At 30.8% G+C, this 16,811-nt stretch overlaps 1 protein-coding gene across 1 annotated transcript; it reads right to left on the bottom strand.

Annotated features, from left to right (window-relative positions):
* Positions 1 to 9,761: 9,761 nt before the first annotated feature.
* LOC131619809 (ethylene-responsive transcription factor 13-like) lies at positions 9,762 to 10,261 on the bottom strand (the record flags this gene model as incomplete). Its single annotated transcript, XM_058890866.1, has 1 exon — positions 9,762 to 10,261. A coding segment is annotated over exon 1 (441 nt), but the record flags the coding sequence as incomplete, so codon positions are not given.
* Between the last annotated feature and the right edge of the window lie 6,550 nt (positions 10,262 to 16,811).

The raw sequence follows: 16,811 nt of genomic DNA, 5'->3' as shown, positions 1-16,811 counted from the left end.
TTATCCACCGCAACGGTAATGATTTTAACATCGTTAACCGGCTCTTTATCAACGTTGACCTCTTCTGGAACTTCTAACTAATCGGCCGCAATGTTGTCCGGATGCGCCATACCTAACATATGCAAAAATACAAAAAGCTGTTTTTTTAATTTCTGCAGACCTTATTTCGGAAGTGCATTTCCGAAATTTGTTAGGTGGTTTATTTCAGAAATGTACTTCTGAACTGACGCAGTTTTTTTCATCCTAAATCAGCAACAATATAGTGTAATAAGAGATTATATGAATGATGTTTACCTCAAATTGTAGCTTTGTATGCTCCTTTTAGTATGATCAACCGGTTGAAACTTGATTTGAAGACGAAAAATTGATTGAGAATGATGGAGATTTTAGAGAGGGTTTATGTTTTAGTTTGGATGAAAATGATGAAATAGTGAAGTATGGAAATTATTTATGAACAGCTTTTTTCGGAGATGCATCTCCGAAAAAATACCTGACAGTTAAAATATAACGTTTAATTTGAAATTTAAGTGTTTTCAAAGATGCATCTTCGAATTCTGGAAAAATCTAAAAAAAAATTACTTCGGAGATGCTTCCCTGAAACAGGGATATTTTAGATTTTTAGTAGGGGTTCTCTCCTTGAGGGGTCTCCAAAGAAATTGTTAAAAAAAATAAGACACATTTAATGAATATTCAATTTTAAATAAATAAATGAGTAAAAAAAAAAAACCAATAATAACAAACTTGTCTAGTGAAAATGATGAAATAGTCATGGCCGCATTTTAATGAACACGTAATATTAATCAATAACCAATAATAACAAACTTGTCCAGTGTAATTAGGTTTTAAGTCCATGTAATTCAGTTCTCAAGCGGTTTATGTTTTGAGAGCTCTCTCTAATCAAGTTACAGTGATTGCCGTAAGAATCTAAACCCTCTCCTCCAATTAATCATAGGTACGTACTGCATCCCTTTAATATTCTCTTTCGGTTTTTAATTTCTCTACAATTTAAGAAACCTATATATTAATTTAATAGAGAAAAAAGCATGGAAAATCAAGTGATTAGGATTACGATCGATGAAAAAAGCAAAAAAGATCATGTGATTGCAATGGAAGAAGAATCAAATTCGTCTGGTGGATTGGACCGGGACAATAGTAGGAGTGTATTGGTAGTGTGTGTCTCAGTTGCATTATGCCTGCTATTGCTGCTCTTCCTTAAGCTAAACCCATCAAATTCTTCCATTGTTGCTCATCATCTCATGGACAAATCTCAATACGAAGTGCTGTCTATGGTTTTAGTTATCATTTTCGTTTTAGTCTTTCAAGTAAATATACTATGGATTACTCTAGACCACCCTGTTAACAATAGCATCTTTGAAATCTTTTACATACTTGTGATAACAACCGTAGTATCTGTTGTAGAAGTGATGAGCTTTGTTTCGAACACAGCAGGTATCGTCGTTTTGGTCTTATGGGGAATCATATTTGCGGTACTTGCCTTTGTTAATCGTCAAGAGATCTATAAAACATGTTGGTTCATTTAATTGCGAATTGCTAGTTTATTTATGTTCTTAGTTTTATTTTCATCTCTTGTATGGAATGCTTTTGAATTTGGTTTATCTGAATAAAACAATTTATGTTCTTTGGTTTATTTTCATCTCTTGTATGGTGATGGACTGCTTTTGAATTTTGTTTATCTCAATAAAAATAATGTTTGTCATTTTTATGTTCTTAATTGTTCATCATTATTATTTTGGGTTATAAAGTTAAACTCTCACTAATGAGTTATGTTAACATTTTATCATTAATGAGAGTATAATGAGTTAAGTTAAACCCAGTTAACATTTTATCACTGTTTTATTGAATCCGAAACCATAAAATATAGACAATTGTATTTCATTGATAACGTAAATTGAAAAAAAAAAAAAAGAGAAGAAAGCTCTCGCAAAATTTTCCATATAATTGACAAGAAGACAAATTAAGTTATAATATAGGCTTATAGATTAAAAAGTACTTCAAATTTTATACGTTTCTAGAATAAATGGATTACTATAGTAATTTATTCACTGGAAATAGAAAGTTTATTTTATATATTTATAGACACTGATGATTCGAAAATTTGACATTTGGAGATCTGCAATATATCCTCAGACTATATTTTCAATGACTTCAAATAGAAAGGATCCCTCCCGATAGACTCTTTTTAATATTGGAATAACATTGACTCGAATTTTGATCATTTCACCGTTTACAAATTGCAATTACTCTTAATTGGTGTGAAAATTCAAAAGTTTCAACTTTCTAACTCCTAGAGTTAGCCATTTACTCCCTAGACCACATTTCCAATTACTTTCATGGAAAGTGTCATTCCCGATCGACTATTTTCATCACTAGGATATCACCGACTCAAATTTTTATCACCTGACCGTCTACGAGATGCAATTACTCTTAACTGCAGTAAAAATTCAGGTCTACAAATTACAATTACTTTTAACTAGCGTGAAAATTCAAAAACTTTGACATTCCGACACCCAGAAGTTCACATCTACTCAACAGACCACATTTCTAATGATTGTGGGAGTACAAGAGTTGTTTAAATACAACAAAAAAACATGTCACGTAGACAAAACTAAAAGCTTACTAACTATGCTAACTACCACATAGGCACAACAACAAAACTAAACATCCACAAGCTACAATACAACTTCTAGAACAACAAAACCTCAGAAGCTTCTGCTTCCGAGTCACAACACCTTATGAACCAAGACCTTCTGAACATGAATTACTTCTGACACCATCCCTTAATTCACATTCATCTAACCAAAAGCTACAACACTAATTCCATTCCGCAAATGGACAAAGTGTTCAGTCTTGATAGCTTTTGTCATAACATCAACAAGTTGCTTATGGGTGCTACAGTGTACAACTTCTAGCACACCATTTTAGACTTAATTTTCATAAAATGGAACTTCGTGTGAATGTGCTTGCTCCTTCCATGGAGCACTGAATTCTAGGAAATACTTATAGCTGATTTGTTGTCAATCATCAACTTAAGAGGCTTGCTCACCTTGATCTTCAAATCCTGCAATACACAGTCAAAGCACCTGCAATGTACACAGCTTCACAGATTGAAAATGCATCCACTGGTTGCTTCTTAGAGCACCAAGAAGAAGGACCTCCCAAATACTTGAAATTTTTCCAAAAGTACTTCTTTTGTCAACTTTATCTCCACACCGATCAGAGTTAAAATGGCATACAAGCTATGTGTCAGATTTAACACCATAAGGGAACAAAAATCCATACCTTAGAGTCCCTTTAATGTAACCACTTTAGTTTGTTTATAAACCTACTCACTATTCCAACCACATAACAAATAGGTATGATGTTACACAAATATCTCAATTAGTCAACCAACTGTTTGAAAGTTGTAGTATCTACATCATCACCTTTAGCATCAGAAACCAGCTTGTGATTCGTCTTAGGTGGCGTGGTTGTAGTCTTGCAACTTGTTAGCTCAAATCTCTTCAAAAGTTCAAGTTCATACTTTTTCTGATGCAAAATTATACCCTTCTCAGAGTACATAATGTCCATCCCTAGAAAATATACCATATTTCCATGATCAGTCATCTCAAACTCATTCATCAGCACCTTCTTAAACTTAACTATCTCATTTGAACAACTTCCTATTAGCAACATGTCATCAACGTAGAGACACACCAAATTATTTTGCCTTCAAAGATATGCTGAACATAAACTCCATACTCTATCTCACACTTTCTGAATCCTTGAAGCTTGAAAAATGAATCTATCTTCAGATTCCAAGCTCTAGGAGCTTGTTTTAGTCCATACAACGCATTATGTAACATGTACATCACCCCTTCCTTGTTTTTAATCACAAATTCATGAGGTTATGACACATATACCTTTTCTTGTTATGAACCTTTTAGAAATGCAAATTTCATATCTAAATGCATGAAAGGTCAATCTCTATTTGCAGCTATAACAATCACCAATGTGACTGTTTCATGTTTAGCTACAAGCGCAAACACATCAAAGTAATCTAATTCAGATTTCTATAGAAATCCTCTAGCTCCTAACCTTTCATTGTGTTTTCCAATTGATCCATCTGGATTTAGCTTTATCTTGAAAATCCATCTTACGCTGATGGATTTCTTCTCTTTTTAAAGCTCATTTAACTATCAAGTCTTGTTTCTATTTATAGCTTCAAGTTCTTCTTTCATGGCCTTCAACCACACTTTCTTCTTGGGAGCCTCCTTGATACTGGCAGGTTCATAATCCACCATTATGGCATATTGAATAGCTTCCCTTTTAGAATCAATCTCTTTATCTTGCAGCAACTCAAAGTCTACAAGTCTTTTTGATATTTGTATGATTCTTTGTGGCCTATAGACTTGCTCAGAATCTCCTTCTAATTCTGGAACAGTACCACCTTCTGGACTATCTTCAGATGTTGGACCCCCAAAGTCTTGACCACCATATTCTGAATCATCATCAGAATTTGGATCAAAATCAGGTTCATTGTCAGAATCAGACCCGCCTTTAGAATTAAAATCATCTTCTGATTCTGACTCATCTTTAGAGTCGCCTCCTGCCTCAGATTCATCTTCAGAGTCACCTTTTGACTCTAACTCATCTTCCGAATCTTCAGGTTCAGAAGTTGCCTCATGTGTTGACTTTACACCAGAGTTGGTTAAGTCTTACTCCAATACAAAACTTTTGACTTTTTCACAAAGACGTCTCTGCTGACTTCAACTTCGTTAGTTTCTGGACAATAAAGCTTATAAGCACTTGTACTGTGGTACCCAATCAATAACATCACTTTTCTTCTATCGTCCAGCTTCTTTCTCTTAGCATCTGGGACACGTTTGTAACAAACTGAACCAAATACTCTGAGATGACTCATAGTTTGCTTATCTCCAGTCCACTTCTCAAAAGGAATAGTTTCCTTCAGCTTCTTCGTTGGATATCTGTTGAGCACATATGCTTAAGTGGCACTAACTTCTCCCCACAAGGTGTGAGGTAGATTCTTCTCTTTCAGCATGCTCCTTCTCATATCAAGCAAAGTTCTGTTTCTTCTTTCAACAAGACCATTGTCTTGAGGAGTGTATGAAGGAGTAACCTCATGCTTAACTCCATTCTCCTCACAGAGCTTATGGAACTATGTAGAGTTGTACTCTCCTCCATCATCAGTTCTGAGAACTTTCAACTTATGACCACTCTATTTCTCAGCCTTCACCTTGAACTTCTGAAACTCGGTAAATACCTCATGCTCGAACTTGTTGAGAGCTACCCATGTCATTCTTGTGAACTCATCCACAAAAAACACAAAATAATTTATTCATCCAAGTGAATGTACTGGAAATGGACCACATACATCATAATGCACTACTTCCAAAGCATGCTTTGCTCGTGGGGCTACTTTTGACGCAAATGACAATCTGGGTTGCTTGCCTTTCATGCATACCTTACATGACTTCTCAAACTTCACAGTCTTAGGAATGTCATGTACCAACTTTTTAGAACTCAAATGCTATAAGCTTCTAAAGTTTAGATGCCCTAATCTCTTATGCCACAACTCACTTTCACCTTCAAAACCTTCAATACTAAGGCATTTAGTTTAAGCTGTCTCTACATTCACCTTGAATGTTCTGTTGCTTCCTTGCTCACATTGCTCGATAGACAATGAAGGGGAGATACAATTGACATTGTTCGAACTGAAGACAGATGATGATTTGAAGGTGATGTGAACCTTTTACTGTACTCAATAAATGGTCTGATTGAAGTGGATGCGAGGATTCAAAGATCAGCTGATGATATTATAAGAATGTTGCAACGTCCCGAACTACCTGTTCTGAATAGAATGTAATGTTAAATTTATTAATGTTTATTTTGAAATTAATTTAAGTTATGTGATTTCCATTATGCCATTGTTGATTCAGCATGTTGCTGTCTTGATCTAACAGAACATGTTGCAGAGATGCATCTCCAAAAAGCTCACTAACTAATGAACTAAGGGACAATTCGAAAATACATCTCCAAAATGAACATATTGGAGAGATGCATCTCAAAAAAAGCTCACTAACTAATTCCATTTTCAGCCCATTAAAGACGCAAATTTTTTCAAAATAAACATATATGATTACTTTTAGGTAACCAGTTTTAAATTTGGCCATATTTTATAGTACTAATATTTGAATGGAAAAAGTTACCACTTTCCTATGATCTCATTGTAAATGCCACCACTATTATAGATTTATAGTCATATACTCTACGTGAATCGAGATGCATGCGTGTACGGTGTACATGTTGAAAATCAATGATAAAGGGTGTACGGTGTACATGTTGAAAATCAATAATAAAGGTTTCACATGTATGAAAGGCTATTCAACAAATGGAATTAACGACCGTACGTAAACATCAATTCTTCTTGTGATCAAAACTACAATTGACTCATTAGATCATAATTTGAAAAGGTAGGCCAATGTTTGACCACAACTATTTTAATCCAAAAAAAAGTTGTTCATAAAAGGGTTTATTATTTTTTTGGCTTTATACCACCGGTTTAGTCCGATTCGGGGGTGAGTTCTGGCACCAAGTGGTTTCATCCCCCTCCCGATTTTGTTAAGAATATTGATTGAAAAATTGAGAAATATATTATTTTTAATTTTTTTTAAGTAAGATGATATTAATTAAATAATTAAAGATTCTCAAAATCTGTTTACACATGAAACGGAAAAGATCCGTCAATAAAAAAAGAAAAACTACAAAACAATTAAAATTACGAAAGAAATAATAAAAGATCTTGGTTAAATTCGTAAAAATTACAAAATGGGACGAATAATTTCTCCTGTAAAAAAAAATTATAGTGAGTTGCTAAAACTATAGAACATTTTAGTGTTATTTAAAAATAATAATAATGTTACCATACAAATAGGGGTGAAAATAGGCCAAAGATAACAAGGATCTACAGATTAGCCTACACAATACACAAGTTCAGGCCATGCCACACACTTTTTTTTAGAGAATATTTCAATCCACCCCTTTTTTGTTTAGATTTTTTTTCCGAGCTACATCTACCGAAGTAGTTTAGAATGATAAACATTGAAAAAAATTCAACTTAATTCAATTCAGGAAAACTTCCGTAGATGTAGCTACGCAACATCCTAAAATAGAATGTTCCGTAGATGTACCTACGGAACCTTTTGTAATATTTTAAACTTTTACTCCAAAACTACAATTTTTTGTGCAACAAAATAATACCTCAAAATATAGTACATCAAAATAGTGACATGTCTATTCAATGTTATATAGTACATCAAAATAATAATCATCCAAATAGTCATATGTCACATACATAATAAAAAAAAATAGTATATAAATGTAAACAAAATACAGACATCAAAATAATCAGTAAGGTCACTAGCGTGTGTGTCAAACAACATTTGCATCCCCTCCTATGCTTTTAGCGCCTCCTCTACGTCTACCACCTCCTCTATCGACTCCTTTGCCTCTACCGTCTACTATTTTATTTGTCCTTTTCCATAAGTAAGCTTCAATGATCGTAGTCAGCATCGAACTTCGGAACGCATGGTGTTGTGAAATTTTCTGCTGCCATTTTTCCTTTCTTCTATGTATTTCCTCTCAAACACTATTGCAGATTTTCCTTACTTCCTCTCAATGTTTTTCCTCTCAAACGCTCCATTTGTATATCACTCTTATCAAACTCTTGAATGTGAAATAAAAGCTAGAATACTAGATACTTTATTCAAAAGATTGCAGTGACTTTTATGAAAGTCTTACAATTTAAATGTAACTGAAATTGAAAAAAAAAAGGAAAACAAATTATAACAAACTTGAATAAATGAACTCCTAGAAACTAGCTTATTTAGACCTATTCTTTAGCTGTAACGGTAAATCCAACAATTTAGATGTAACTGAAGTTGAAAAAAAAGAGGAAAACAAATTATAACAAACTTGAATAAATGAACTCCTAGAAACTAGCTTATTTAGCTATTCTTTAGCTGTAACGGTAAATCCAACAATATTTTTTAGAAGATAAAAAACAAATGGCTAAACTGTCTCTCATTGGCTAGTAATATGAATTTTATAGTTCTTATATATTTAGAGAAGACAATCATTGTGCCGACAAATTAGCCAACTTAAAATTGTGTATTCTTGGTAATATTTGACTAGACTTGACTACAACATTAGAGCCGATTTTAATCAAAATAAATTAAAAAATACAACATATCGATTTTATTATCCTTGAGGGTTTTGGTTGATGTCTCAAGTCACCCTTATGTTTGAATTGATTTTATCTAATAACATAAGTTTTATATTTTTGTGATTTAATCAAAATAACTTAAGATATGTAATTTTTAATTTTTCTTAATTTATTTTAAAATAACTTATAAGATATATAGAAATAATTAAATTTGTTTTATTTTTTTTAGGATTTAATGAAAATACATCGACAGTGTAAAACAGTTTTATACTATCAGTGAAATCAAAACAGTTAATTTTTGTAAACGTTTGACTTTTTCTTTAAATCACATGTAAAGTATTTATTTTTAAGGATTGTGATGTAATGACTGTGTAAAAAATTTTACACTGACAGTGCATTATCTTTAAGCTCTTTTTTTATCATAAAAACAATTTATGTTATTCATTAACACTTATTTTATAAAAATAAACACACAAGTTTAAACAAACTTTTAATCTAAACGGACTCCTAATATAACAATTTTTATAAATACTATACAAGAAGTTCAAGAAAGAAAACTTCTCATGTATTTATGAGACACCAAAGAACAATATGACAAGAAAAAGTCATGACTTCATGAGAGTAGAATATCAATTTGCACTCTGTAACTGGAAATTGTCACAAAGTGACCCAATACAAATAGATTAATTACTGTTTTTCTAATGTATATATAGTGTTAGTTTCCTTCTTGATAAAATAGAAAGTAACCTAGAGATCACACTTCAACAAAAAAGAATCATCACAAAATGAAACAACCACATTTTAAAAGATTTTGACAAGAACTCTCAACTTCATAGAACATGAGTTGAATATCAACATTCCTCCATCAATTTGCTATGTCTCACATTATTATCATATATCACTATGATCTTGCTGTATATAATATAGGGAAAATTTTATTACAAATTATCCGTCACAATAACTTACTTATCTAGCGCTCTTTTCGCGTGATCTTAACCGATCCAGTACTGTAATCTGAATCGATCAAATGAGGAAAATTCAGCTTAGCTTTCGAGCCGTGTATCTTAAACGCGGCTCGATCATAAGCCAAAGCTGCATTCTCAGCCGTTTCGTAAGTCCCAAGCCACACCCTCGCGCCGTTTCTCTTAGGCTATGTTTGGGAGTTTGGAGGGGAGGGGAGGGGAAGGCTTCCGAAAACGAATTTTTAAAAAAATATAGAGAAATATTTGACATTTTTTGAAAAAATGATTTTGTTTAGAATGATAAAAGAGTCATAATCATTACAAAATTTTTAATTTTCAAAATAGTATAACAACCTAAAAGATATTTGGAAAATTTATATAAGCCCTTCAAAACCCTCCAAAACCCTCGTTCAATACAATTTTTGAGTTCCCCCATTTTATGGGGTTTTTGGTGCTATGAATAAAACCAAACCCTCCAAAACCCTCATACTCAAAATCCTTTTATTCTTTTCACCCAATTCTTCTTATTTTTTAAAGCCCTCCCCTCCCCTTCCCTCCAAACTCTCAAACATAGCCTTAGGATCTCTTATCTCAGCAGCATACTTTCCCCAAGGCCTTCTCCTAACTCCTCGGAAGCCTAACTTTTTACCATTTGTTGGTGGCGCCTGAACCACACGCGCCGCTGCAGTGCTACTGTTTTCACCTTGTTCTTCGATTTTCACACCTACATCAACATTGTTCACCTCATTACCGGGGAACCAGCCAGTTGTAACGGCAGCCTCGCGCAAAGTCCCGTAGATTACCATGTCGTCGGTATCGTCCTCCTTCAATGGTAGCTCCGCCCAATTCTCCGCCAATAATATGCTGCGAAAACTCGGATTCCGGGAGATTGGCATCGCCGGTGCTACCGGAGCTGAAGTGTCATAAAACGGCGTCGTTATGGAAGATTCAAAATTTTCAAAGGCGTTTGCATTGTTGTTCCATGCATGAGTGTTCATGGTTCCGTAAAAATTTGATTAATTTCGTAAAAGTTAAGGTTATTTTTCTCTGATTATTTTTGTGAGTAGTTGATGCTTTATATATAAATAAACCTTAGAAAAAAAACTACTATAAATTAAAATGTTCAATTGTTGACTTGACGTTGATTTTGTGTTGTTCTGAGAACATTCTTAATTGTCCATGTGAAGAGTTTATGTCACGTGCTTAATGAATATAGATTTTTTTTCTATCCGTACATTTTGCTTTATTTTATTCTACATGGTTTTTTCTTTCTTAATTTATTATTCCATGACATGCGTTGTTCATATTTGAATTTTGGACTTAAAAGTTGAAACTTAAAAGGGATTTGTATGTTTTTTATAAGAGTTAAAAGGTAGTGCACTAACAGTGTAAAATAATTTTACACTGTCATCCAATAGAAAATCATAAATGTGCCAAGTATTAAGTTTTTTTTTTAAATAAAAAAATTATTTAATTGGATACATGGGTGGTGATTGGTTGACAGTGTAAGTGCATCACCCCTTTTCTCTTTTTATAAGGTATCATGTCCATGTGACAATATGGCAGAGAGAAAAACTTATGGCATAAAGTTGAAAGTCTCGTTTTACCATTATTTTTGGTCAATGTACTTTTAGGCATTAGTTGCCTTTCTTCATTTGTATATAATATTTCATTAAAAAAAATGAGAATATAGAGAAATAGTATATATATATATATATATATATATATATATATATATATATATATATATATATATATATATATATATATATATATATATATATATATATATATATATATGTGTGTGTGTGTGTGTGTGGAAATTTCATAATGTAAGTGAAAATTTCATAGTTGTTTGCATAATTTTTGATATTGCCACGAAAAAATTCAGAGAGAGCGACTCAATTCAATAATTCTTTTAGTGGTAAATTTTTTTTTTAAAATATTTTATCATGAAAACAATAGTTTAAAGATTAAAAAACAATTCGTGAATGTGATTGTAATGTAAAGGATTATGAGGAAAGAAACTAATACTAAAAAGTTTCTTTCTAGATCATGATTTTGATATTTGGGATATGATTACGAAAATCCCACATATGCTAATGGAAAGCAGTTTGAGAGGAAAATTATGACTGATTTGCAAAAAAAGAATTATAAGAATTATCATAAAACAAGAACCATCTTGTTGAATGCTATTTCTTATATTGAGTATGAGAATATCATAAATAGAGACTCAACTAAGTTTATATTTGATCCTCTCAAAATGACTCATGAAGGAAATGATCAAGTCAAGGAGACCAAGGCTCTGTCCTTGACTCAGAAGTACGAAGTCTTTAAGATGGAGGATTATGAAACATTTGAGACTATGTTCTCAAGGTTTCAAATCTTAGTCGCAAGTCTGAGAGTTATGAACAAAGGTTATTTAACATCACATCACGTGAATAATATTTTCAGAAGCTTGTCATCCAAATGGAGGCCTTTAGTTCTCATGTTTGATGTGAGGATTAAGACAGTTACTACTAAACAGGTTCCAATACTTCGTAGTGTTCTGATAGTAAGCCACGTTATGAGATGAAGACGATGAAGTTCTAGTCAAACTCCAATGAGACGTCAATGGGGAAATATTTCATCTCTATGTTACTTTCTGTACTTCAAAATTTATTTTGTGAGTCTTGGGTTCAGGAGGAGCTAATTAGCTTATATGAATTTGAGTTCTAATGTTGATTACCATGTATGAATTGTTCTATTAAAATACATGGTTTTGTAATTATAAAAAAGGGGGAGATTGTAAGAACAAGATTGGTTCTGCATCTGGCCTTAAGTTTTGATGATAACTTTTACATGTTATCTTAAAGAACAATTGTTTACTCTAATGGTTTTTGTCTAGTGCGTAACTTTTGCTAAATAGATTCTGATTCTGGTAAAAAGGCGTGTGACGTCATCTGGTTCTGAACTACACTCTAGAAGAATACCTTTGTTGTGTTACTAAGTAAGGCAAGATTCTAGAATGCTTCTTATGCAACTGTTCTAAGGAGCATTGGTAGAATAACTTATGATAGTGGCTTTGCAAGGAAGCTTTAGAGGCCTTATAAAGCTTTGCTTCTGTTGTCCTAAGTTTTGAAGACATCGAAGACAAGGTTCTGCTGAATAAGTTCTGAAGATCTGAAGACATCACTTATGAAGACCAAGTATTGAAGACTCTAAATACAAGGTCATGTTGAACAAGTTCTGAAGACCCTAAAGAATTAGGTTAAGAAGACTCGGGTTTTGATCCTTCTACAACATGCTTCAATCAACATACATCAGAAGTCTCTGAAGACATAGAAGGTCAAGACTGACTTGCGTGAGATGGTGAGTATAAAAGTACAAAGTACACAGTGACCACTACTCTAATTGGGTGGCGTAAGAACAATCCTATATGTACTTGTCATATACCATTCCCACCATGACCGTTAGGGATAAAACAAACGGTTATGTGTTTTCTATTTTCTACTCTACCATCAAACAGATCTATCCTTCGGCTATAAAAGGAAGACTAGGAAGAATTTTAATACAATGAACCAGTTCTACGAAACTACACCAAAGCACTGCACAAACTCTGATATTCTTTGTTTAGTTTTGTATTCTTAACAAGAATATTTTGTTCATATCTTGCTATCAACACTTTTGTGTTGCTCTACTTAAACTTGTATAATCGGCTTATTATAAGCATCTTTGTATACACACCTTTGTAATATACGGTTGTTGATAGGTTTCTTGAGAGACTAGGTGTAGTCATGATTCTTAAGAAGACTTTGACTGCGGTCATAGTGGTTTGGCAATAAGGATCAACTGAACTTATTGGGGTTGTCAACAAGGTTGATCAGACTTATTGTGGTTGTCTGCAACTTTGCATTAATGATCAACTAAACTTGTTGGGGTTGTCAACAAGATTGATCGAACTTAGTACGGTTCTGTAGCTTGGCAATAAGGGTCAGCAGACTTGTTTGGACTTGTCAACAAGGTTGATTAGACTTATAGTGGTTGTTTGTAATTGGTGGATTATATTGGATTAAGTCCTTATGGATAAGGAAAATCACCATGCGGGTGGACTGGAGTAACTTAGTTAACAATGAACTAGAATAAAAATAATTGTGTTCATTGATTTTTTATCCACTTGTTAGAGAATAACACAATATGAAAATTGTTACAATACATAGACTACCATCAACCATCCCAAGGTCCCAATACACCCGCACTCTCCAAAGCAAATATTTAAATTTCCCCATAACACTCTAAGACAAGAGTATGAGAGAAAATATAAAAATCAAATACAAGCTTAGAGTGCTTTTGATTTATACATTTTATAAAGAAAATTTAAATCTTATATATAACATTGACATCGCTAAACTAAGCGATGTGAGACTTAAAAGAATTTCAATCATATATATAGCTTTAGACTCTCTCTTCTTTCACAAAATTAAACGACATGTGACTTCTTTAACATGTATAAAATTCTTTAAGATGTATAAAAGAATGAAGAAGTCAACTTAATTTGTGATTGAATATACATAAATTTTTTTATGGAAAAAAAGTTGAAGAAAATATTATTAATTAAAATGATATTATATATTTAAAATGTCTCCAATAAAATTTGATATATATATATATATATATATATATATATATATATATATATATATATATATATATATATATATATATATATATATATATATATATATATATATATATATATATATATATATATATATATATATATTTGAGTTTACAAATTCAAATTTTCACACACCATATAATTGAATAAGGATATATAATTTGATTAACTAATTATATCAATGTGCTTTGTTTTCTAAAAGCCGTGTGAATATAGAACTAGCATTAATTATTATATATCTGCTTGCACGACACGAGGATGTCGTAAAGAATTTCAAAAGAGAGAAATTCCTTTCTTTGAAAGAATGAAAAGGTAGAGTAACCAAACATTATACTCCATCTATATTAGAAATTTAAAATGAATAATGAGTTATTTGCAAAAGAAAATAGTTCTAAAATGAATTATTATTTTAATTTTTAATGTGATTCGAATTTGTAATTATTAATTATTATTTATCTAGATACATGTGTATAGTTATTAAGAATAATTTAATAAAAATATTAAATTATCAAAATGGTAATTTACCAAAATGGTATAATTTAATTACTAAGAATTTATCAAAATATTACTCCTACTCTTTTAATTATAGAAACTCAAGACATAATTTTGTATTTATGTCATATGAGGGCATATCATATGAGAATGGCATATTTATATGAGAATGTGAGAATGAATCTGAACCATTGGATTTTAAAATAAATGGTGGAGATTATGAGTGAATCTTTTTTTTCTCTCTCCAGTACCTTGAAATAAATGAAGTAGGAGAGAGAAAAAAAAGATTCACTCATAATCTCCACCATTTATTTTAAAATCCAATGGTTCGGATTCATTCTCACATTCTCATATAAATATGTCATTCTCATATGATATGTCCTCTATGTCATATAGTTTATATGCTCTTTTAATAATTTATACGTGTTTGATAACAGTCTTTTTTTTTTTTTAGTGTAAACTCGTTTTTATTTTTTATAATTTATTTTAATTTTAAATTAAATAATTATATATTAAATATCTTTTAGATTATTTTACACTTATAAGTTATTTGAACGGATAATTTTATCAAACACTTCAATTAGCTTATCAGTTAGCCATAAGCTATAAACAATTAGTAATCAACCATCAAATATAAATTATAAATTATCAGCTAACTTATCAATCAACCGCTATTTTTATCAAACAGACTCACAGTTATCGACATAAACCCATTTTTATCCTTTGTAGTTTTCGAAAACATTCAATTGAATTATTTACTTTTAAGATTTAAATTTTTTACCATGAAGCTATTATACCTAACCAAAAAAAATTGTTTAAAAACATGATTAATAAATTGAAGGTGTGTGTCACAAAAGGTCACCATGTTGACTAGGAATTAGTTGTCGGTTCTTTAGGATAGGATGGTGATTGCAATAAGACCTCAAGTAAGCAAATGGAACATTGCAACCTTAACCTTCACATCATATTAATGTACGAGGTCAATTAAAGTCAAGATTGACATAGATTCTTATGTTAATGATTGAAAATTTAAAAATTTTAAAATCAATAATATTAAATTTAAGAAAAATGCTTTAATAAAACACACTTTCCTAATTAACAAATACATATCAATACATTCTCTTGCATTGGATAAAAGATATATGAATTCTATTAATTTTATATAAAATTTACATAAATGGTGGAATTCATATAAATTTAGAAAGAGGTTTGTTAAGTTTACACAAAATTAACACTACGCCGTATTTTATACAATTTTTTAATTTTTAAAAATATTTTATTGTCACCTAAAAATATGTGCATATATATAATTGTATCTAACCCTCACATAAATTCATACGGCTGGTGTAGAAAACTGATATAAGCTTTAGTGTAACTATAGCATTTTCATTTAAAAATGGTTGGTCCATCATATGTTGGTCCTAAATGGTATTTTAAGTGAAACTTCTTAAATATAATACTTTTTTTTTATCAAAAGTGTTACATTTTAAATTTGCTAGTTTTTTTTTTTTGTTATTAGAAAATATTAAAGAAATTTTGACAATCTTTTTAAAATAAAAAGACACATTAATTAAGTAATGCTAGTTTGAGACAAATTTTGTAAAAAAAAGAAAATTAATAAATCATATATATATATATATATATATATATATATATATATATATATATATATATATATAAAATTTTTGCACTCAATTCTTCAATAAATATAATTTATTATATAGTTGTTAAAGCTCAGTGACCGAGTTATAAAAATATTTTATATAACAATTGAATTCAATCTCAAATAAAAAAGATTTAATAATTAAATAAAAAATTAATTTAAATAAAGATATATTATTCTTATAAAATGAATAGATGTTATTCAAATAAGAGGATGTGTTATTCACATAACATGTAAAGTGACATTAGTGCGAAGATGTGTATAAATAACATCTAATGAAAAGTGCTATATATTGTGAATGGTATTAACAAGATCTATATATAATGATGATTTGATGGGAGCGAAACACGATTATTGAACATAGAATTTTTTCTTTTTAAAATAGTTTCTCTACCAATAACCATCAAGAAAGGGTTGGGGGAAAGTACGAATCGAAGAAAAAGGATAAATTGAATCTCAATGAATTACGATTGTCTTTAATTAATCATCATCATGGAACACATTACACAATTTAATATCTTTATGAATGTTAAAACCATATATTTTAAGATCCATATAATGATGTTAGTTTCTTAATGAATTACATAGAATGATTCAAATCTAAGTGACATGTGATATTAGAGTTTCGGATCGAAAAATTCTGTGATTTTTTATGAAATTTTCTCTCAAATTTATTATGATTTTTAATCATAAAATTTTGAATTTTAAAATTATGCTTTCAACTACATATATTACAATCTATTACAATAAAGCATTATACGACTCTTATTCAATTTTATATAATGTCTAATTTAT

The sequence above is a fragment of the Vicia villosa genome, linkage group LG7 (assembly GCF_029867415.1).
Source record: "Vicia villosa cultivar HV-30 ecotype Madison, WI linkage group LG7, Vvil1.0, whole genome shotgun sequence".
Lineage (NCBI taxonomy): Eukaryota > Viridiplantae > Streptophyta > Magnoliopsida > Fabales > Fabaceae > Vicia > Vicia villosa.
Note: the sequence above shows the minus strand (reverse complement) of the source record. Positions and strands in the feature narration are given on the sequence as shown.